At 36.1% G+C, this 22869-nt stretch overlaps 1 protein-coding gene across 1 annotated transcript in view; it reads right to left on the reverse strand.

Moving 5' to 3' along the window:
- The window catches only part of SLF1 (SMC5-SMC6 complex localization factor 1), a 1376372-nt gene that overhangs the window by 347422 nt on the left and 1006081 nt on the right, over positions 1–22869 (reverse strand). Inside the window, exon 11 of the mRNA XM_044064135.1 lies at positions 10840–11017. Within this exon, the coding sequence (XP_043920070.1) occupies positions 10840–11017 (178 nt within the window). The remainder of the gene's footprint in view (positions 1–10839; positions 11018–22869) is intronic.

Below are 22869 nucleotides of genomic sequence, written 5' to 3' on the forward strand. Positions count from 1 at the left end.
AAGTCCAAGACTATACAATTCTTGATAAGAGGGAATTCATCTAGATTTAGCATTTTATTGTTTAATTTAAAGTTAGGATTTAAGTGAATAGGTTGAGCCATCGTTAAGGAATTTTTCAAATCAAGAGATGTTATAAGCTTTTGAAATCCTATAATATTTTTTATTAATGTAGGGTGAATCTTAAAGTCTTTGAGAGTTTTGAAATTAAGGAAAATGGTTGCTTTAGGATTGAGTTTGGAAGCTATTAGGTGTGAATGGTAGATTTTTATCCATAGGGGATTCCAATCTTTGTTTAAAGGATGGTAGTCGGTTATGTGTATAATACGACTGGCATTTATTATATGGTAGTATGTAAGAAAATCAGGTAGGGAAAGGCCTCCTTTTTCTTTGGGAAGGGTTAGCTTAGTATAGCTAATTCTAGTGTTTTTGGGGAACCATATAAATTTTCCTAGTGTAGTATTCAATTTCGAGAAGAAACTGTTTGGAATGTTCTGGTTTGTAACATACATTATGACCTTTCGGCCAACACCAGCTATTGTAACAAGTCCCATTGTGTGGTTTCTAGGGACAGAAAGAACAACACAGACAGTCTATAGTGATCGTGGAGGTTCCAATGGCACTCTTTGCCCAACATTTCGTAACCTCACCCATTATAATTTGGCTTTTCTTCTGAGCCACGAAAAGGTTGTACAGTGTCACCTAAAGCAAAAGGACAGCCCATTTTTTTATACTTTCATGTAGCTATCGTTTAAGTTTGAGTGGAGATCGACACAAATATACTGTTCCCTTATAAATGTAACTAGGCTAGGATGGGCATGTGTAAATCCGTCTGAAAGTAAGTACATCTGAGTGGACGCACTTGCGCAAATGTGTAGCTAAGTCTCTGAACTCATGTATGTGTATGTATATATGTGGAAACAGCTAGTTATAAAACCAAATATACATACCTAAATACAACCACAACATTAAAATAGCATAAGTATGTAGGTAAGATGGGATGATTGAGGATTATGGATGTGTCACTGCTAACCATGGTATAGGGACAAAATCATCAAGTTTATTACACACCATTTATTTGAAATTGGAGTCGTGTCAGACCTAACAGTTTTAAATAGAAGATACAGGTACCCTACTGAAGACAATAATTAGGGCAGTTACAGCAGGAGAAAAGACTATCACAACCTCCAGCTGATGATTGAAAAGGGGGTGGGAGGATAGCATAATGGTTAAGGTGTTTACCTTGCAGACAAAAGGTGCAGGGCTTGATTCTCACATGGGGTAATTGGCTAAGCTTAAAATGGCCCACAAGGGCAGTTAGCCTAGTACTAACCTATGAACTATGAACTATGAATTTGGTTCGTATAGTCTGTCTGATAGAATGTTAGTCCGACTAATAAAGTTTTTTATTGTTCTGCCCCGTATAAAGGTAAATTGACATACAACCTTAAGTGCAAGCAAAATTCCCTTATTTGTGGGGAAGATAAATCAAATAGGTTGGAATTGTAGATACCTCAATACAGAAATACATTGCAGCACTAGAGTAATGTATGTATATATATATATATATATATATATATATATATATATATATATATATATATTTTCACACCTTATCTTATTCTCCTTCCCCTCCTCCCCTCCCCAGATACCATTTGTGCGTATAACAAGTAGGCGTCTGTGTCAAAGTGTAAGACAACACAGGTACTAGCCCCATATATCTAACAGCTTAGGTGTAATGAAATAAAATGTAAACACAAGTGGAGATTTTTTCTTTTTTTGCCCAGCTTTCCTCTGACCTCCCACTTCCTCTATTCTCCCCTCATCCTCTTCTTGTCTTTATATATTTTTTCTTCCTTCCCTTGTACTTGCATATGAAGGTACTGCAGACAGGCGTTGACAGAGAGGGGACAAAAAGGCTCATAAACTACACATATTACGTCACAGTAATTAAAGATCTGCAGGTCAGTTCGATACCAGAAGAGAGCATCCACTACTTATTACAAGAAGTAAATAACTAAAGTATATATTAAGAGGTAGATAAGGTAAATCTTAAGCAACCTACATACCATACATTTACAAGAACATGAGCAAGCACCTAAGCAACTTACATAAAGAACATTAACAAGTACAAAGGGAAGAAATAGAGAGGAAAAAAAACCCTTATAAAGTCAATTCCTTGGCAATGATAAATAATTATCTTCTGCTAGATAGGCAGCTTGTAAGTCTATCTATAAAGCTGGGTGGAAATGGCCGTTGATTTCTACTTACAGTAGTTGATTCAGGAGTTCAACTGATGGAACGGGAGGCATGCAAAAAATCCTTAGTCTTGTGCTGAATTTTATAGCTGAGATTCGTCGTCGGGGATGCATCAGAGTGACTTAATACGCGCAACCATCAATTTTCCTCTTTCTATCTTCCTATTATCCCTCTTTTCCTCCGTTTTAAGTTGAGATCTCCTCTATTTCTTGTTCGAGGGACCCAGGAAGGAAAGCGGAGTCGGACTTTGATGACGTTGCGCCCTTAGCGTGTTGTTGAACTATGATCTCAGTTGGCAGTACTTCTTCCTGGAGGAGAGGCCAGCAGGTTATTCTTGCAGGTCAGAGGTCACTAAACGGCCAGTTGCAACGGTTTTCCGGCCTGCCCATCGAACGTTGAGACGGAAGGGAGAAGGGAAAAAAGAAGGAAGGGAGAGAAAAACAAAAAGCAAGAGGATTTTATCAAAGTCTCTAGGCTGAAAGAGTGCTTATATCTCCGTATTCTATGCATTTGGGGTTAAACCAAAATCTGTAAATTTGAAGAATGTTAAGTATATCTTTGCCTGTATATAGTGATATGTTAGTCATTTTAAACTATGTTTAACCGGAGGTCGTTGGCACTTCACCAAAAGCTGTAAGGAATGTAGATTTCGTATCTTGAAGGTTTTTAATAGAGTATGTGACACTTTTATGCTGAAAACAAAGAGTTGCTGGGTATTTCATCTGGAATTATATGTTTTTGTTTATTAGGAACTTGCAGAAAGGTGAGAGAGTTTGTCTAGCTTGCTTTATGGGAAGTGGTAGATCCTGGGCAATTGTGATTTTATTTCCTCTCCATGTTATAGACTTCTTTTTCGCAGATAGTAAAATTGATTGAGCATGTGAAGCATTCAATAATCTTGTATAGACTTGTCTAGGTGTATCTGGAGTTTGTGACTTTTTCAGAGCTCGATGTATTCTCTCAATTGTGAATGCCTGTGAAAGATCTTTATTATCTGTGAAAAGTTCAAATATTTCATTTGCAATGATGGGGAGTTGTGGTTGCTCAAACTTCTCCGGTATACCTCTAATCAGCACATTGTTACGTCTTGCCCTTGCCTCAAGATCTGTTATTTTTTGTTGCATGACTTTTATAGATGCTTCATTTGTAGAAATGATTTTTTTGTATTTCTTGTATTTTTATCTCGTTACCCATGATCTTCGCTTCATTCTAGTCCAGTCTAGAAATAAAATGTTCCAGATTGTTTCCAAATGAACTTAGCTTTGAGGAAAATGCCTGAATTTCAGACGGAAGTGGAGATAATGCTGCTTTGAGATCTTCCATATAAAATGGTTTGCTTAGGAGCTTCAGGCTGAATTTTAGTTGTTTTTTGTCTTTTCGTAGATATTTCTTTTTCTGGAGAAGATATTAATGACAATCTAGTCTTCAAGGATTGCAAATCTATTTGTTCCATCTTGATAGGATTTTTTGTTTATTTGTTTATGTAGAATCCTTGCAATACTGTCAGGCCAGAGCACATGTGGCTGAGTATGCCACAACACCACTGCTGGAAAAAGAGGTCAGTTAACCTTACAATGCACTTATTCCAGGAAATTTTTCGAAGGGTAAGTACAATTTAGTTAACTCTGTTTTGTAAGAAACTTTTTTGCAGTTTTGGGTGCAGCAACAGCAGATGATTTAAGTAGATTGACTGGTAGTAGTCAGAGCACACAGAAGTTAGTGTTTCCTAGTTAGCGGCCATCTTGGAAGCAGGCCACACATTATTTCAAGCCTGATGGTTTATTAGTTATTACCCAGTCACCAAAATCACTAACTAAAGTGAGAAAAAATGCACACCACATTGCTAAATACACACACTACAAACTACAATAACTACTACTAACCTTAAGACGTAAATAACATTACACTACTAGAGAAAAACTGTTGACTGAAGAAAGAGTGCCAAACACATAACAGTTAACATCTATCTAATGCTAAGGTAAGGGGAAGACAAGGGATACTAACTAAATTACCTCAAGACTATATAGTTAAAAAAAAAAAAAAAAAAATCTCAAGGTATACCAAAAAAATTGACAAAAGATCAGATTTAGCTAAGACAAGACTGAACATTGGAGATCACATTTGTTTGAAACAGGTAACTTCAGGGATGGGACAGGAATTATGGGTAAGGGGAGGAGCTTGAGATTTGGAATCCGAATATTGAGTGGCCAAAGTCGGCTCCAAGGTTGTATCCAAAGACCCATCTGTCAAGGAACGGATGGAAGCGACATCATCAGATCATAACATTAGACATCTCTCAAATCTAACAATTGGCTGGAATTTAACAGCAAAACAGTCCTCAATGGTCTGGCCACTGCCCACATTGGTTCACAGGTTGGTACTAGGCTATCGGCCCTAGGGCATATACAAGCCTAGCCATAACAATTCCCTGGCTATTTCTTCCCACAATATTTACGTCCCTGGACCCCTGTCTAGCAGGGTGACTGACGTGATCCCCGGGGTGAATTTCCTATCTCCCATCCAATCGTCAAGGTTCCTTTTGAAGAGGGTCAAAGAGGAGCTCTGCTTGACATGTATGGGCAGTCTATTCCAGAGTCTGGGGAGTCTCTGGGTCAGGAACCTATCCCCCCAGCATGTTGTGTTCATTGTGATGACAAGGTTTGGATCCCTGGAGCGTGTGGCTCTGAGGGACTTGGATTTCTTTAAGTGTAGCATGTCCAACAGCTGTAGGTTTGACATGGCCTTGTATGTTAAGAAGAGGTTGCCTCTGAGTAGATGATATGCGACAGAATATAGCTGGAGTTTTTTTTTAGACGGTCAGCATAGGGCATCTGCTTTGGGCCTGTGATTCTTTTAGTGAGGTACTTCTGCGGCCTTTCCAGTTGCTGCAGTTGTCTTGAGAGGTACATACCAAACAGGACGTTGTATTCTATAATGGGTCTAATGAGAGATGAGTACAGTGGGACAATGACCTCCTTTTTTATGGATGAAAAGCCCTTAGTGATGAGGTGTGCCACATAGAAGGATTTCCTGACTGCTGTGGCGATGTGGTTATCGAAGGTGAGACCATTGTCCACCTGTGTCCCTAAGTCTCTTAACACACTTTCAGTGTTTAGTGTACTGCCACCTACGTGGTAATTCATGGGTACATGTTTTTTTCCCAAAGGGGATACCTATACATTTCTTGGCATTGAGCTTGAGCACATGGCTCTGGCACCAAGCATCTGTTTCTGTAAGCCCCTTTTGTAGAATATCCACATTATTTGGGGATTCAATAATGGCTCCCAGTTTGCAGTCATCTGCGAACTTTGTTAGCCAGAGTCCCCTAGTGTTGGCATATACTTCAGAGAAGTAGATGCCAAACAGGAGCAGTCCCAGGACTGAACCCCGAGGTACTCCACTTGTCACTTGTCTAGAGCTGGATTTGGAGTCGGCTACTTTTACAGTGTGGGTTCTGTCAGTAAGCCAGTTGGCAACCCATCGAGTGACGTAGGGATTAAGGCTTAGTAAGTTTATCTATGATTCCAGATTGGGGGATGGTGTGGAAGGCCTTGGTGAGGTCCAAATAGGCTGTGCGGATCGCCTTACCCTCGTCCACAGCTCTGGCAACTGATTTGAAGATGTCAATCAGGTTCAGGAGACAAGATTGGTCCTTCACGAACCCAAACTGGGTGGGATCCAATGTTTGAAGGTTGCCAATGTCTTTGCTTATAAGTTCCATGATAATACGTTCCATGGCCTTGCAGATCAGGCTTGTCATAACTGTAGCTGTGCGCCACTCAGTGGACACAAAGCCTGAGGTGAGGCTATGATTAAACATGACACTTAGGTGATGTGCCAGTTCATTTTGTAGTTCATGTAGTACACAGCCTGGGATGTCGTTTGGTCCCATGGATGCTATATTCTTAGCTTTGGAGAGTGCGGTTTTTACCTGTGTGGCCGTTATTACCAGAATTTGTCAATCTTTCGGTATTGAGATGGGCCGTTTAGAGGGTGAGAGCAGAGTGAAGTTGGCACTGAATCGATCTGCCAGGATACTGGCAATTTCCTTGGGACCAGTATATTTAATGCCATTCTGTTGTAGCTCAGAGCAGATCTGAGCATTGCCATTTAGATTCTTGACATAGCTATAGAATGCCTTGTGGCTGTCTTTGGAATCTTTGGCAATTTTATTTTCGTAACTAGCTTTGGAGAATTTTATGAGGGATCTCAACTTCTTACTGAGGCTGGTAAGGGAGTTTTTTCATCGTGGGATTTTCCTCTTTTCTGCAATAGTTTCTTCCTTTTGTTGTAAAGTTTGTTTATGGCAGAGGACCACCAGATTGGCTTCCTTTTTTTGGAGGAGATTGTCTTGGTTCTATTTGGAATGGCACGATTCATGCACTAGTAGATGTGCTCATACAGTGCCTTAGTGTAGGATTCAGCAGTCGAACTTTCAGTTCCCGCCTGCATGGGTGTCATGACGTTTGTCACCTCTGACTTGAGTAGCATGAAGTTGGCGTTGGAGAAGATTTTTACAGAGGTTTCCTTACTGGGGGGGGGGGTGGGGGAGGGATGTGGATGTCAAAGGTGATTAGCTTATGAACTGTAGTACAAAGCACACAAACTCCGAACTGCAAAAAATAGAAGTGCCAACACAAACCACGAACGGTGGCTCCTTCAGCCAAAGTCCCCGAACCACAGCTTGCTTCTGCCAAGGTCAACGGACATAAAGATCAACGGACATAAAAATTAACAATCCAAACCAAACAGCAGCTTCGCCAATCCTTTAAATGTTTTTATTCCACAAAACCAAATTGCGTGAAACGCATAAAGCGTTTTTCGTTTGAATCAGTGTTCAAACTTCATCAGACAAACACTGGCTTTCGCGCCAGTACACATTTAAATAGTACCATGTGATGATGTCATAAAATCTTAAACAAACAGTCGTACTATTAAAAACAGACTATGTACATCTAATTTATACTTAAACCAAATATTAATATAGATTATATAATTATTATATTAGATGTATTATGCCAACTCTTACAAACAGTTAACATTGTTAAACATTTCCTAAAAATGTATATATATGTATGTATACCCCCCTAAAAACCAAGGTACATTGTTGTCCTAATAGACTCTTCATAGTTATGTACTGTGTTGTGTGGTAAAATCATTTATTATTTTAAAATGTTAAAAAATTGTTTAATACTATAACCTCCTAAACACATATGGTAAACTAAAACAAGGAAACCTATAACAATTGATAACCGAACAAATATTATATATAAGTAACTAATGTTTTATATAAATGCCTTCCAACAACCTTATGCCAAACCAATTTAATATTTATTATAAAGGCTTGCCTTACTTTTGATTTTATGTTTTACATTTCTCCCTTAAACTATAACTGGTGACTGGAGTTTTTATTTATTAACTTTAGTAACTTACATTATTTAAAAGTTTTAAACATTCACATGTATCCCACAACAACTGATTTGCATTACCTAAGTAGACTTTTTAATTTTAGTATACAGGTAATTGAACAAGTTTAGGAGGTTATAGTATTAAACAATTTTTTAACATTTTAAAATAATAAATGATTTTAACACACAACACAGTACATAACTATGAAGAGTCTATTAGGACAACAATGTACCTTGGTTTTTAGGGGGGTATACATACATATATATACATTTTTAGGAAATTTTAACAATGTTAACTATTTGTAAGAGTTGGCATAATACATCTAATATAATAATTATATAATCTATATTAATATTTGGTTTAAGTATAAATTAGATGTACATAGTCTGTTTTTAATAGTACGACTGTTTGTTTAAGATTTTATGACATCATCACATGGTACTATTTAAATGTGTACTGGCGCGAAAGCCAGTGTTTGTCTGATGAAGTTTGAACACTGATTCAAACGAAAAACGCTTTATGCGTTTCACGCAATTTGGTTTTGTGGAATAAAAACATTTAAAGGATTGGCGAAGCTGCTGTTTGGTTTGGATTGTTAATTTTTTGCGGTCCGTTGATCTTTTGCGGTCCGTTGACCTTGGCAGAAGCAAGCTGTGGTTCGGGGACTTTGGCTGAAGGAGCCACCGTTCGTGGTTTGTGTTGGCACTTCTATTTTTTGCAGTTCGGTGATTAGCTTATGGTCAGACCTGACCAACGAGGGGGTGACCATAGGTGTGGAGCATTATTTCCCATGTTGGTAATGACCAGGTCTAGGATACTGGAGCCCCTGGTAGGACAATGGATTAGTTGATCCAGGGCATTGGAATTTATGAATTCCAAGAACCGTTGGGCAAAGATGTTGGTACACAAGTAGTTTTCCCAATTAATGGCAGGGTAGTTGAAATCACCCACTATTAGGGTGCTTGATTGTATCTTAATATATACGTGCACAGATAAAATCATGAATAACTGCATTGTTTCCAAGACTCAAAATAGCCCCAGCCAAACTTAGAAGGTTCTTTACTTTTGCAAGCAGCATTCTCGATACAAGGTTTGTACAATAAGCTAAGTAAACCTATTAATCACAACATTAACAGCATATCACCTGGAAAAAAGGATGTGTGCTAAAAAACTTTAATTTACACAAATGTGAAAATATACTGGAATAAGCAATTAAGAGTTAAGAAATGCAATACTGTTACATTCCGAAGCAAACTTATCAATCACAGGAGTAATTTGATTAATAACATACTTTTGCTAATTAACTACAGACGTCACCATATTTAGTGCTCTTAATGACACAAAACTAAAAGATTGCAGTCTTCTGCAAAAAAATGCAACTAAATCTGCCTTGTCTTGGTTGTAAGAGAGGTTTCAAATTACGACTCAAAGTTTGGAGATCAATTATAAAAATCTTTTCAATGCATTATAACATTAGGCCCAGCATCAGGTTGCATTAAAACAGTCTCTCAAAAAGTTTTCAGATAAGGTTGTGAAGAATAAGCAGAAATATCGGAATATACAACCCTATACAACTTATAAAGCATAGTCTTTTCTTAAGCATAGCGACATAATTCTACTCAAAATGTTCTGCTTTCAAAGAAATTGAAAAAAAAGTGTCACAAGTCAAGTCCTCAGGAAGGGAGCAATACTATTCCTTAACGTAACATTCATAATCCTCTCCTCCAAAAAAAATGCTGGGTTTTGATTTAGAGAATCAGAGGAAGGCTGTTTCTCGGAACCCAAAAAAATATATGTGGTTTTATTTTAGAATAATACTGCCAAAGTTGTGGAAATCCAAGGGAGAGAAAGAAAAATAAATAAATAAATAAAGTATATATATATATATATATATATATATATATATATACATATATATATATATATATATATACATATACATACATATATATATACATATATATATATATATATATATATATATATATATATATATATATATATATCTACATACACACACACACACATATATATATATATATATAAATATATATATATATCTATACACACAAACACGTATACATACATTTAAATATCTATATCTAATATATATATATATATATATATATATAAAATATTTATAAAATATATACACACACACACACACGCAACTGTATAAGGAATAGTTGAACAGCTCCATGTTCGACACACAAAACATCAATCAAAACTCATCCATCATTCTTTCTGCTGCACTACTCATACCACCACCACACATTCAGGTTAAATTTGTCTTGAAAGTGATAGCATTATAAGAAGGGCTTTTTGTAAGGAAAAATGCACATTAGGGTCGGGGCAAGGGCAGGACTAGTGTTAGGGTTAACACACACTACTGAAGCGCTTCAGCCCCCTGCTCTACCTTAGTAATGCATGTTATCCCTAACCCTGCCCTTTCCCCAGCCCTAACATAGTTTACTTTAAAAAGCCCTTCTCATAACACACACAACAGAAGACAGCTCAGACTCTCACCACACACACAGACACACAATCTATTCTTTACCCAAGCCTTACTCTAACCATAAAACACTCACACACATACACTAAATACATCCCCTTACCTACCCCTTGCCCTAAAACACACCACACAGTGGCACAAAACCCCCCTACCCAAACACTTTTGTCAGCTAACTGGAACTCGCCCACACCAGCGTTTATGGAAAAGCTCCATTGTTAGTGTTTAGGGAAAAGCTCCATCGTTAAGTATCATCATCATACTAATGTCGCACACATGGGCTTTGCCCATATCATATGTAACCATATATATTTATAGCTAATACTTACTTCTTACAAGTAAAAGTAACCTTATGTAGAATTCTTTACAGAAATGCAGAGCAAGAGGGGCTATAAGTAAGGACATCCAACCTTTACCTATGAGAACTAGTTAGTTCCTCTTTGCACCCTATATTTCTCACTCTGTTAAGCTCAGCCACACAGACATGGAAGCTGTTATGATTAAAAATCGGGTAAAAATATGAATGTTACACGGTTAATGCCTAAAGATTAAGAATTAATTTGAAAAACTGATCAAATATTATTCGCTACTTAAAGTGAAAAGTTTCTGTTAAATAAAGATCTTTAGATTAACCATATAAATAAAAGATGATTCTTTTTACTTACACTGTATGATTGTTTAGTATTCGGTGATTTCTTTGGATTCTTGATTGCCTGAATTATATAATCTACCAAAATTCTCACAGGTTTGGTAAACAGTCTAGAAGTTTTGTTTCCATCCCAAAAAATTCTGCCAAGTACAGATGTTGACACTGCACTCAAATGCTGAGAGTTAACAGTTTCTCTAAAAAGTAAAGGTAAAAAATGAAATGCAATATGTCTTTTGCTTTCTGAGAGTACAATTTTATAAGATATTCACCACAACAGCAGATCTCAGAGAACAGGTAAACACTTACATGTCATCAAACATCATGAATGAAATCATAACATCTGGAGTTTGCAATAGAGTGGCCAGATTTCCAAAGCTACCCATTTGTCACCCTGGTGGAGACTAACAATGGTCTCATGCCTACAAAGGTACGAAATAAGTAGTGCAGATCTAGGCGGTGCATTACCCTCCAGGACGGACACCCACACTGTTCTGTTTTTCCAGACCAGAAGCCTAGCAAGTAAAGAGCACTTCTTGCAGACAAATGCTCAGTTGTTGACATACCTATAAGAAACTTAGGCAAATATCTAGCCCAAGGAAGACTATATGAGCAGCGACTGCATGGGCACTCTCCGAACAAGTGAAAGGAGAAACAAGTCTTGTCCTTTACATTAACTATCTTAACAAAAGTGTACTACCTGCTTAAGGGATGGCTAACACATAAGGTCTGGGGAGAATTCCAAACAGCCATTAGTTTACCCCTAAGAGTTAAGGATATAGTTCTCAATCTCTTAGCACAAAAAATATGGATTAAGCAAAATATATGGGGGGGACAAAGACACAAAAACGGGGACAAATTTTAAATATTGCTCTTACAGTTTCTAGAATAAAAGGTCTTGTGTTTCCACTCATTTTCTGAAAGATATGAAGTCTGAAACTCAATGTTTGTGATTTTTTTAGTGAATTCAATCCTCAGAGTCACCACAAAAATTAAAAAAAAAAAAAATCAGCAAATTTTACAAGGCATAGGTCAAATATATGAGGCAAAAATATGGACAGTTGAGAGGTACAGGTTCCACTACAGCACAGCTGTGCCAAACCTGTCTTGTCTATACACTACACTTCCAACCAATATTCTTTGGTGAGGGTGCAGATAGTAGCCAGTATGACAACTTCTAAGGTATCTTGTGCCGAAACATTTGTAAATAAAGCTAATGAAGCAACTGCTCTTCTAGTGAAATGTGCTTTAACAATGCTTTGAGGATGGGGGGTTCTTGTACTTATCAAAGCAAAATCCAACAAAGTGAGGTAACCATTGAGAGTATTTTTAGGGCCTGAAATTCAAAATTCACTTTTAAGAAAGGCTATACCTATCTCAGTCTTTGTAAAATCTTATTATGAAAGCTTTTCACACATGATACAAAACATATACAGGACAAGAGAGTCACTACAATAACTCACATTTTTGCTGAGGATTCTCAGACTTGACAATATTTCTTACCACTTCCATTCTAAGTGACTGGAACTGTGATGTGACAAGATAGACACACGGAAAAACTGGAATGCCCACAGACATACCTTACTAAAAGGATACAAGGCCTAAACAACATGTCCTACAAGGAAATCTACTCATAGCTCTATTCCTATACTCAGTATCTTACAGACCGCTAAGAGGTGACCTGTATGTGGCATAAAAGGCATCCTCCAACCAAATACTGATACATCACAAATACTCAGTCTATGGAACTAACCCTTTTCTGCAACATCAACAGAATGGTTTGGAAGGACAGGTACAATCTCGCAGAGGATACCTCTGCTTTGGAACAGACTTCCTCATCCAATAAAGCAATGTTCATCCCTGTCCATATTCAAGCATGACTTAGATGGGAAACAGAAAAATTTACCCCAGGACTGATCCCTGCACTACTAATGGGCAGAGGCAGCTCCTAAATGCTCTCTCTCTCTCTTGCATGGGTCCCCTCAAATTATCTATGATATGATCCCAGACTTTCTCGATAGGGGCACTAAATAATTATCAGTCATGGGATGGGTAAGGCCAATCTATAATCAAATTGGATACATTATTTCGAGCACAAAAAGGGAAACTGGCTAGGCTTAAAAATGGTCCACAAGGGCAGGCAGGCTACTGCTCACCTATAAGACTAGGGCAATGTAATCTCATCAGTTATCCGCTTAGACAGCATTATGGGCAAGAAGTAGCTTTCCAGGAAAACAATATTGTTTAAGCCTGTTTGAATCCACAAGGTCATTCAGGGTTACAAAAAAAAAAAAAAATGAAAATAAGCAAGGTATTTTACTGCTGGCGGGTTCTGGCTCTGGAACTTTGTGACAACATAATCTGCATCTATATATCTATGCGTGTGCATGTATGTATATGTAGACAGATGGATCTATGTCAGAGGATCGAGTTTTTGGGAACTCAAAATTCATACAGACGAGATCATATGATCAAGTTTCCAAAAACTCAACCATTTAAAAAAAAAAAAAAAAACACAAAAATATGCTTTTTTTTTTTAATGTTTATGCAGGGGTAAGCCCCCCTGCACCCCACTTCCCCTGCAAATATATATATATATATATATATATATATATATATATATATATATATATATATATATATATATCAACTCCGAGATCGCACTACAGTGAAGAAAAGGTTACATTTCCTGACTCACCATGTACCAAAAGTGCCATTCCAAAGATTCGAGTTTTCGAAAACTCGATTCCAAAGGTCCGAGTTTTCAAAAACTCTATCATCTCGACCATATGAATATCGAGTTTCTGAAAACTTGATATATATTTACGCACACACACACACACATATATATATATATATCTATATATATATATATATATACATACATATATATATATATATATATATATATATATATATACATATACATACATATATATATATATATATATATATATATACATATATATATATATATATATATATATATATATATATATATATATATATATATATATATACACACACACACATACATCCATATATTTTTTTTAGTTTTTTGCCACAGTGGTTCTTTAATTGCACTGCAGAAAGGGAGACACATTGTTCTCAGAGTAAGAAAGATATTAACTTAACAATATAGCCAAATAAAAGCCTGCTAAGTATCTGTATTATGGACCCTTCCTGGATGCATCATATGTCTTTCCACCAAGGATCAATTGAACCCTTGCTAAGACTACAAAGAAAAGATTTATTTACTTATTTACAGTAAGGCAGTCAAAAACTAAGCACAACATCAAAGTCCAGTGTTCGATGCAAGTGCTTTCTAGTTATAATAGCTTTAAATCTAGTATGTTGTATGTCAGTTTTTCCCTCCATGGTGTAATGTAACTGTAAAAAACAGTTCTATATGACTAGCTTATATCGTAAAATTTAAGGGATTTGTTTACTTTGCCAAATGTTATGTTAATCAACAAACCGTACGAAAACTAATACGTACAGACATCAACAGAATGTGGAAAGTAACGTAAAAAAGCATATGAAGCCTTTCAGTTTAAATGTCTCAAACTTTCAGTTTATAAAACTTTACATTATACTGCTGGGGGGTGCAATATTAGAGCTTCACTTTCATTAAAAAGTATGATTTATGCACCGTTAAATTCCCCTCTAAGAAAATACACTGATGCTGACTTACTTCCTGTCTTCATTACTGCGTCATGCATGAATGGGGTTTACTACTACCCTTCACGTTCCTGTGTAATCTTGACCTATCCCTCCTGAGCCTTATGCTAGTTTAATCTGATTACATAATTGAAAAGTCTTTTCACAAAAGATTTTCTAGCAGCACATCTTCTGGCTTCTTTAAATTTGCTTTAAAAAGTTGGAAAAAAAGGGATTCAACATTAGGAATTATATTTTTATCTTTAATGCTGAAAGATTAATGTTTTTTTTGTGAGGTACAGTACTCTTTGCATGCTACTGAGAAAATTAGTAGTTAGCTAATATGGCACCCATGGCAATTCCCTGATATGGTGCCTCACCTATAAAAGCTCTTATGACTTGACCAGCAAGAAAAGCAACCAGCTCCTTTACACCTAACATGGAATGCACAGTGCTCAGGTTTGTTAAGAAGAAAAAAAATACTCTTTTTAAACTAGAAAACTGCTGCTGAGTAAATAAGAGTTGGCTATATCCAGTTTTGCATACTGCATGGAGAACTGGGAAAAGAGAAAAGGAACAAGCAAAGTTTCAACCATTGGAAATCATAAGGCATTCAACTCCTTCAAAGAACTGAGGATGTAATGGGTCAAGAGCTGATTGCTTGGATGTGTTGCAAACAGGTCCATCTTTGGCATGCCCCAGTCGTGAACAATTTCATGATATTCCACTGGATTTGGTCTTATTTTGAAAGACAGATTATTTACTTATGCTTTCCAGGGGGGTGTACTACAGAGATGGCACAGTGTCAGCTGAGCAGTGTCTTCTTTCAGACCTGAAAATGCCCCCCCCCCCCCTTTTCAACTGACTTAATTCCAACAGTGTTGTCTGTTTTTATTTGAAGGTGATCTGGAAAAGAAGCTGTCCTAAAATGCAGTCAAAGTCCTGAATATGCTTTCATTCCTTTAAGGATGATCAGGAGACCTTTCTTTTTAGGGGTTCCCCAAACACAATCTGAAGGGTATACCTTTTTGGCTGCTGACATACTGTGAAAAAAATCTGTGACATCTGTTCATGTGTTGAATGGATTCATCCCACAGCAAAATTCTTTTTAATGAATCTAACAATATAATTGTTGTCTCTAGGGAATCTGATAATTAGGTCTTTCATGGATGGTCTTGAGTAAGAAACAAGATAATGCCAGGTGATATATTGGCCAGTGCATTACTGTGCTGTAATAGTCTGCTACTGAAAAAAAGGACAGTCTGTCAGTACATTCCTACAGAAAGGCCTCAGTGAGACCAATGACTGGTGTTGAAACCATGACCTTAAGCTTAATGCCAAAAAATACGTTGTCATCCCCTTTGGGAAAAACTCTGTTCCCACTAATTACCACATCGAAGGGAGCCCACTGAACACTGAAAGCGTTATAAGAGATCTGGGGACACAGGTTGACACCTGTCCTTCGACCACCACATTGCCATTGTGGTCAGAATGTCCTTCTATGTGGCAAATATCATTACCAAGGGTTTTGAATCCAGGAAGAAAGAGGTCATCATCTCTCTCTCTACTCTTCCCTCATAAGGCCAATCATCGAGTATAATGCCCCATTTGACATGTACCTCACTAAACACATGCAACAGCTGGAAAGGCTACAAAGTACCTCACGAAGAGGATCATAGTCTTTAAACACATGTCCTACATGGACAGACTCAAAAAACCTCCAGCTATTCTCACTGTCTCATATCATCTACTAAGAGGTAATCTCTGCTTGACTTACAAAGCCAAGTCTGACCCAGCTCTGTTAGAAATGCTACATCTAAAGAAATCCCAATCCCTCCGCACCACACGCTCCAGAGACCTCAACCTCATTACCACAACCAACAGAACATGCTGGAGGGACAGGTTCATAACCCAGAGACTGCCCATGCACTGGAATAGACTTCCCATTCATGTCAAGCAGAGTGCCTCACTGGCCCTCTTCAAGAGAAATCTTGATGAGTGGATGGGAAATAGAAAGTTCACCCCAGGGATCACTCTAGTGGCTCTACTTGATACAGGCACTGAGAACTAATGTCAGGTGGCATGATGCCAGGGCAGCTCTATGGGCTAGGCTTGTAAAGGCTCCAGGGCCATTAGACTAGTACACACCTATGAATCTATATATTTACTCTGAAGAAAAAGATTAATCTGAAATTAGTATACAACAACTCTTAAAAAGTCACTGAAGTTGCAGTGGGAAATTTCTTGTAATTTATGTGATCCACAAAGATGACATCAATACAGCTGTTATGCTGATACGATGTAGCAGCTGTTCCTGGGATTAAGCTACTGCAGAAGTACAGAAAGATGGTTATATTTTGTTTTCCAAAACGTTTAAGTACTGGAACTAAACAATAAGTAAATAATTTTGGGGCTGTGGAAAACCAACACGGCAAGCTTGTAAAAAAGTGAGAATAACGATGCCTAAAATCTGAGGAACTGTCCATGGAAAGGCTTACTGGAATGTGGAGGTTTACATACTCTATTCCCAAAGCTGCCATGTAAGATCCATCAGTCTACAAATGGAATGGAAGAATTCAAGGCAGTTAATTAAAGGTGAATCACCTCACCTGCCAAAACTAACCAACCAACCAATTAAGAGATTTGAAAAACAAATTGCTGCTAAACTTCAAACTGAGACTGCACTGTTTTATTAAATTATTATATATACAAGATATCTGGTCAGTCAGAATATGGCATGATTCCTTTTACTGATCTTGCCAGACTGGTAGTCTTTTTATCAATGTGGTAGGTGATTTAAAAGTGAGCCCTATACCAATGCCATCAGCATACAGGAATAAAATACTCATTATGATACAGATGTCCTGGGTTCAACTAGTGCCACAAGCTCTGCTGAAGCTGGCAAGGAGTGAGACAGGAATGCTGAAGCTGCATCTGCTTGCCTCTCCCAGAAGGGAGGAGGTGGTACTTTGCATGGTAGCATTCCAGTTGGAGAGTGGAAACATCATGGGAGCATCTGGATCATGGGGTAGGGCTTTCTGGGATGTAGATCACTTGCAGAAGAACACATACTCACAAAGGCTACATGCAAGTTGAACCCTATAGTCTGCTACCGAATGTGCACAGCAGGGGGTTTATGGTTTAGCTTAGCAGAGTCAGTGGCACAACAGGTAGCACACTCGCGCTTTGGTACAGAAGGCTGTAGGTTCTATTACTACACGAGGGAGAAAGACTGCTGAAACTGCACTGCAGTATAAGGGGGGGGTTAGCTGCAATTCTGAATGCATCATCCTTCAGATGATGTGATTAAACTGAGGCCCCATCTGCCTGAGCTGATGGGAGCTCAGGTGGATGTAAAAGTTCCCACTGCACCTCTTGGAAAGAGTAGAGAACCTTTATTTATATACAGAAGGACTCTTATTTACAACATATTTACAAATGCACAAATATCAATATACAAATCTGTTTACACATTCATAATTTCCTTTACAATCATACTAAATTTTCACTTCTATTAGACCACCTTTTTCCATTACCACCATCTGATTTTACTTAATATTGCTGCTAAGATCCATTTAGCACTAAACATAATTTCAACTAGTTCATATTCCATATAATCCATATAACATAAAATACCTCATCTATTCTTTCAAAATATTCTTTACTTCTATTCTTATAGTATCCATATTTTATCATATCCATGTTTATTTTATCCACTTATTTTATATTTTTGAAAAACTATACTCTTCTTTACAAAGTTTTCCCCATAACTTTTTTACTCTTTTACATTTCAAAAACATGTTTCATAGTTTCTTCTTCTTGACAATATAAACATATGCTATCACTTTTCTTTTTATATGGCATATTTCCTTTTACTGGCAATGTATCTATTACCAATTTCCACAAAAAATCTTAACATTCTACTGTCTGATTACACCATTTACATCTTATTGCCATAGCTTTATTTTTTTCCCATTGGTTAGATGACCCCAGGTTTTACAAAGTAATATTTTATCATTACATTCTTATACCATGCTTTTCTATCTTTTTTTTCTATACCATCAATTTTTATCTCCCACAAAATATTTTTACGTGGTAACCTTTTATTTCTTCATTTCTACATACTTTTTCTCGAACTTTTTTCTATACTCCAAAATCTTTCATACTCAATACTGATATACTTTTACTGCTAATCTCTTATCTTTTTTATTTATCCACTTTACTCTGCACAAATTTACTGAAACAGCATATAATCTAGAACCCACTGTAATGAAAAAATATCTTTTTCAAATACTTTTGGCCACATAACTACACTCGCTAAGTATGTTATTTTTCCCATCGGTAATGAATTTATCAAATAAGCCTTTTTTTCGGAATGATAATGTATATGTTCAAGAAAAGACAGGCCTGTTTTATTTCTTCTATTGTTTTTTTTTTTTTAACACAGAAGTCTACTTACATCTATATTACCAAATTTTATACCCAACACAGAAATTTTATTCCTTGTAAACTATATACTCCTCTCCCTACTACATCACCTAAACTTTTACCTTTTTCTGTAGTCATCCCTATCACCTCTAGACACTCATTTGTGCAAAGTATTTCTTTTTTTTATCCAAACTTTGATTATGCAATTATTATAATGGCATCTGCATATATTAAGAGAATTGGAATTCTTAATCTTTCAGGAGTTATATACCCCGGCTCCATCATTTTGTAATTTATTCCACATACTATCACATTCATAACTAAAGCAAATAGTACACAACTCACTGGACATCACTGCCTTACACCACTCTTCATTCATACCCACTTGACTTAACCAGACATTTACAAGTATTTTTACTTTATCATTACAATACCCTGGCATACATAATTTCCTAACTTTATTATATTGATTCTTTCATTATTACTCATAAGATTTTGCAGCCAATCGTATCAAATGCCTTACTAAGGTTTCCTATCATGACTGTTCACTTCTTTTCTTTTCATAACATCATCCAGAATTCCTCTAACACTAATAATTCTTGACAACCCTTCCCTTTAACAAATACACTATCTTCGATAATATTTTCAAAATTAGTTTCAAATCTCTTTTGTGTTATTTTCATAAAGATCTTATAAGTCATTATTTAACACTACTGGTCTCCAAAAATTTAACTGTTTTCTATCTTCCTTCTTCCATATGAGTTTAAATATCTACTACATAATTCCTTACACGTAAAACCTTCACTTAGCCATTCGCTCAAAATCTTTAAAAAATATATTTTTTTGCCAATCCCTCATACACTTCATACCCTATTTCATCTGGTCCTGCACCCGAATCTATACATACTTGCCCTGACACTTCAACTAGCTCATTTAAAGAAATCCCTTTGCTGACATTATTCTCTTTTTTTCTGCCAACATTGTACTTTCCATGTTTTTTCCACTACCTTTTTTCTTTAAACAATTCTTGTACATATTGTACTACACTATTCATAATCTTCTCCTGAGTTTATTTCTCCTTTTACATTTATTATTCTCATTATAGTACTATTTCCTTTTCTAATCTGCCTAAGTAACTTAATACTTTTTTTTTTCCCTTGTAAAAATATCTTTGCTTATACAATAGTTCTTGCATTTTTTTCTTGATTTCCTTCATATAATTATTTTTCTTTGTCAAAGTACTATCATTATGTTCTAAATCTTTCAATCCATCTGTTATATGTCCTTTTATGCTATTTCTCTACTTTTCTCACATCATATTGCTACTGTAAAAGATTTTTTTATGCTTTTTCCTTAAATGTCATCTACCATTCAGACCAATTTTCATAAAATGTTCTCATAATAACATGATCTTCCCATAACTGTATTACTAATCTCTTTCCTTCTTTACTCTATGCTTTCCATTTATCCTTTTTATTCCTTTGCCTATGTTATATATTCCTTGTTTTGCTTTCTCTCTAGCCATACTGCATTATCAGAAAATCTTGTTTCAACTACCTCCCTTACTACTATAACTAAACCTTCTGATACTGTAAAATAATCTATTTCATATCTATAAACACCCATTTTGTAAGTCTGTGAATTTTTGTTCCAAAGTTTTAACTTAGTCAATCTTAAAATTTCTAACTATTTTTTATATAATTTCTTTCTTTTTTCACTTATGTCTTAAATCACAATTAGTCTCCAGTTATCATAACATTCAAATTTATCATGAGATAATCTAAAATGTTATGAAATAAGATTTCCCTTTTTTACAGTTAGTATATGCATATAATATTATAATTTGATATACCTGTTCTTTTCATTTTAAATCTACAATGGTTAATTTTCCCATGTTTGCTAATGTTACATCTAATACCTTTACAGTATTTCTGTAGAATATGACTATTTCAGAACGCCCCTTACTTCCCAAATTCCAGATTATCTTTCCTCCCCATTTGAAACCTTTATTCATTTGTTAAAAATCTTGTGTCTTCCAATATAATTACATGTACACCACAAGTATAATACCACTTCAAAATTCCTATTCTTCTTACTATATTTTTAACACTATTCACACTTACAAAATGCAGTCCAAAATCTTCATTTTACGTTTTCCTTAGCTTTATTATTTCACAAATACACAGCAAATTACTTGGCTAGCTTTCTTAATAGGCCATTCTAAGCCTATCCAATTTTCCACTCAAAGGTGAGAATCAAACACTGTAAATTGCGTCCGTGAGTCAAAAACCTTAACCATTAAACCAACTCCCAATCACTAGCTGTATATTTTCTTTTTCATTCCTGTCCTTTCTTTTTTCTTTTGTACTTATCCATCTAAATTTTCTTTTTCTATCTCTTACCCTTTTACCAATAAAATTCTTTTTTTTTTACAACCTCCCAATTTATACCTTCTTCATCACTTATTTCAGAACCTTCTTCTATGTCCTCTATAATTTTTTCTCATCTAAATTTTCTATTTCTACCACTACTAAAATTTCTTCTTTTCCTTTTTCCTTATTCTTTTCATTTTTGCAATCCATCCATAAATGCCCAATTTTGTTACATTTATGACATTTCAATTCATATTTTTTGTATCATGTCCCATATTTCCCCATAAATATAACATTTTCTTTTGTCATAGTTATTTATCAAATGTCCTTTTTCACAAAAAATGTTTTTGGGTTGACCCCAGTGTTTTATGACACCCCTGTTCCCCTTCAAATTTATCATACTTGGTACAATTTTTTCACTTTCTACAGACCCAGCCACCAGTCCATAAACCCCTTTTGTCATTAACTTTGCTATGTCCAATACTTCTTTGCATACAGTTTTCAAATGTTCTTTCAAAGTCTCTCATTCTACTTCTGTTCGAAACAGTACATGAATTTTCTTTTTGTTTCCCTGTTAAATGCTTTTGTCACATAAAGATTCCATGGGTTACAGTCTATTTTTTTCATATTCTCAAGGAACTTTTTTTCCAATGGAAAATTATCATTCTTTACTTTGAATCCTTATGTATTTCTGTTTTTCATTTTATTTTGCGTTCTTTTTACTACAGTCCTTCAGCCTTCTTTTACTTTCTCTGCATATGTTTTCTTTTTCATCCCACCACTATTCTTCAGGATTGTCTCTGCATCCTCCTTTTGCATTTTCTCCATTATGTAACCACAGAAGACATCTCTTTCATTTTCTGCTTCACTGTGCATCACCATTTCTTTAAGTAAAGCATCCCACAACTCTGCCTCCTGACTGGAGAGTTGTAATTACACAGTCAACATTTGCTGACTCATTTCCATCAAACAGATTTCTTTCAAACTCACCATAGCATCCTGCACATATTCTCCTGTTTTGATATTTGCTTTTGCCTCCATTTCTCTCATCACTGCATCTCCTCCTCTCTCCATCTGCCTCTGCACCTGGAAGGAAAACAGGAAGAGCTCCTGCAAAACTGGTCCCACTCACAACAATGATGAGTAAAGGAAGTTCCCCCTTGCCCTGGTAAATTTCCGCTAGTAGTATAAATAACTGGTTGTGTCTCACCTAAAAAGAGGCTACTAGCTTAGTGGAACTAACTTGGTCAACAAAGGAAAATTAATTAAATACATAAATAAATAAAAGTAAAAACACAAGCTAATCTCCAGCATGTGGATGGGGCAAAATCAATCCTGGTTCCCTCATTCTCCTCCGGCTCACTAACCTCTCTCCACAGGGGAACAGATGTGCCAAAGATCTCTCAGTTCTGTATAATGGATAGTCCTATGGGATGGAAGGGAGAAAGAACTCAATGGACAGCAGGGGATGGATTTAAAAAAAGCAAAAAAAGTTCTACTAGATTTACTGAATGGGTTGCCACATGCATAAAATGCACAAAAGAATAAGTAATATACATGTTTAGACATTCTGCAGGAAATGCTGATTC

Source organism: Protopterus annectens, chromosome 2.part2 (genome assembly GCF_019279795.1).
Source record: "Protopterus annectens isolate FY-2018-M chromosome 2.part2, PAN1.0, whole genome shotgun sequence".
NCBI classification, from domain to species: domain Eukaryota; kingdom Metazoa; phylum Chordata; order Ceratodontiformes; family Protopteridae; genus Protopterus; species Protopterus annectens.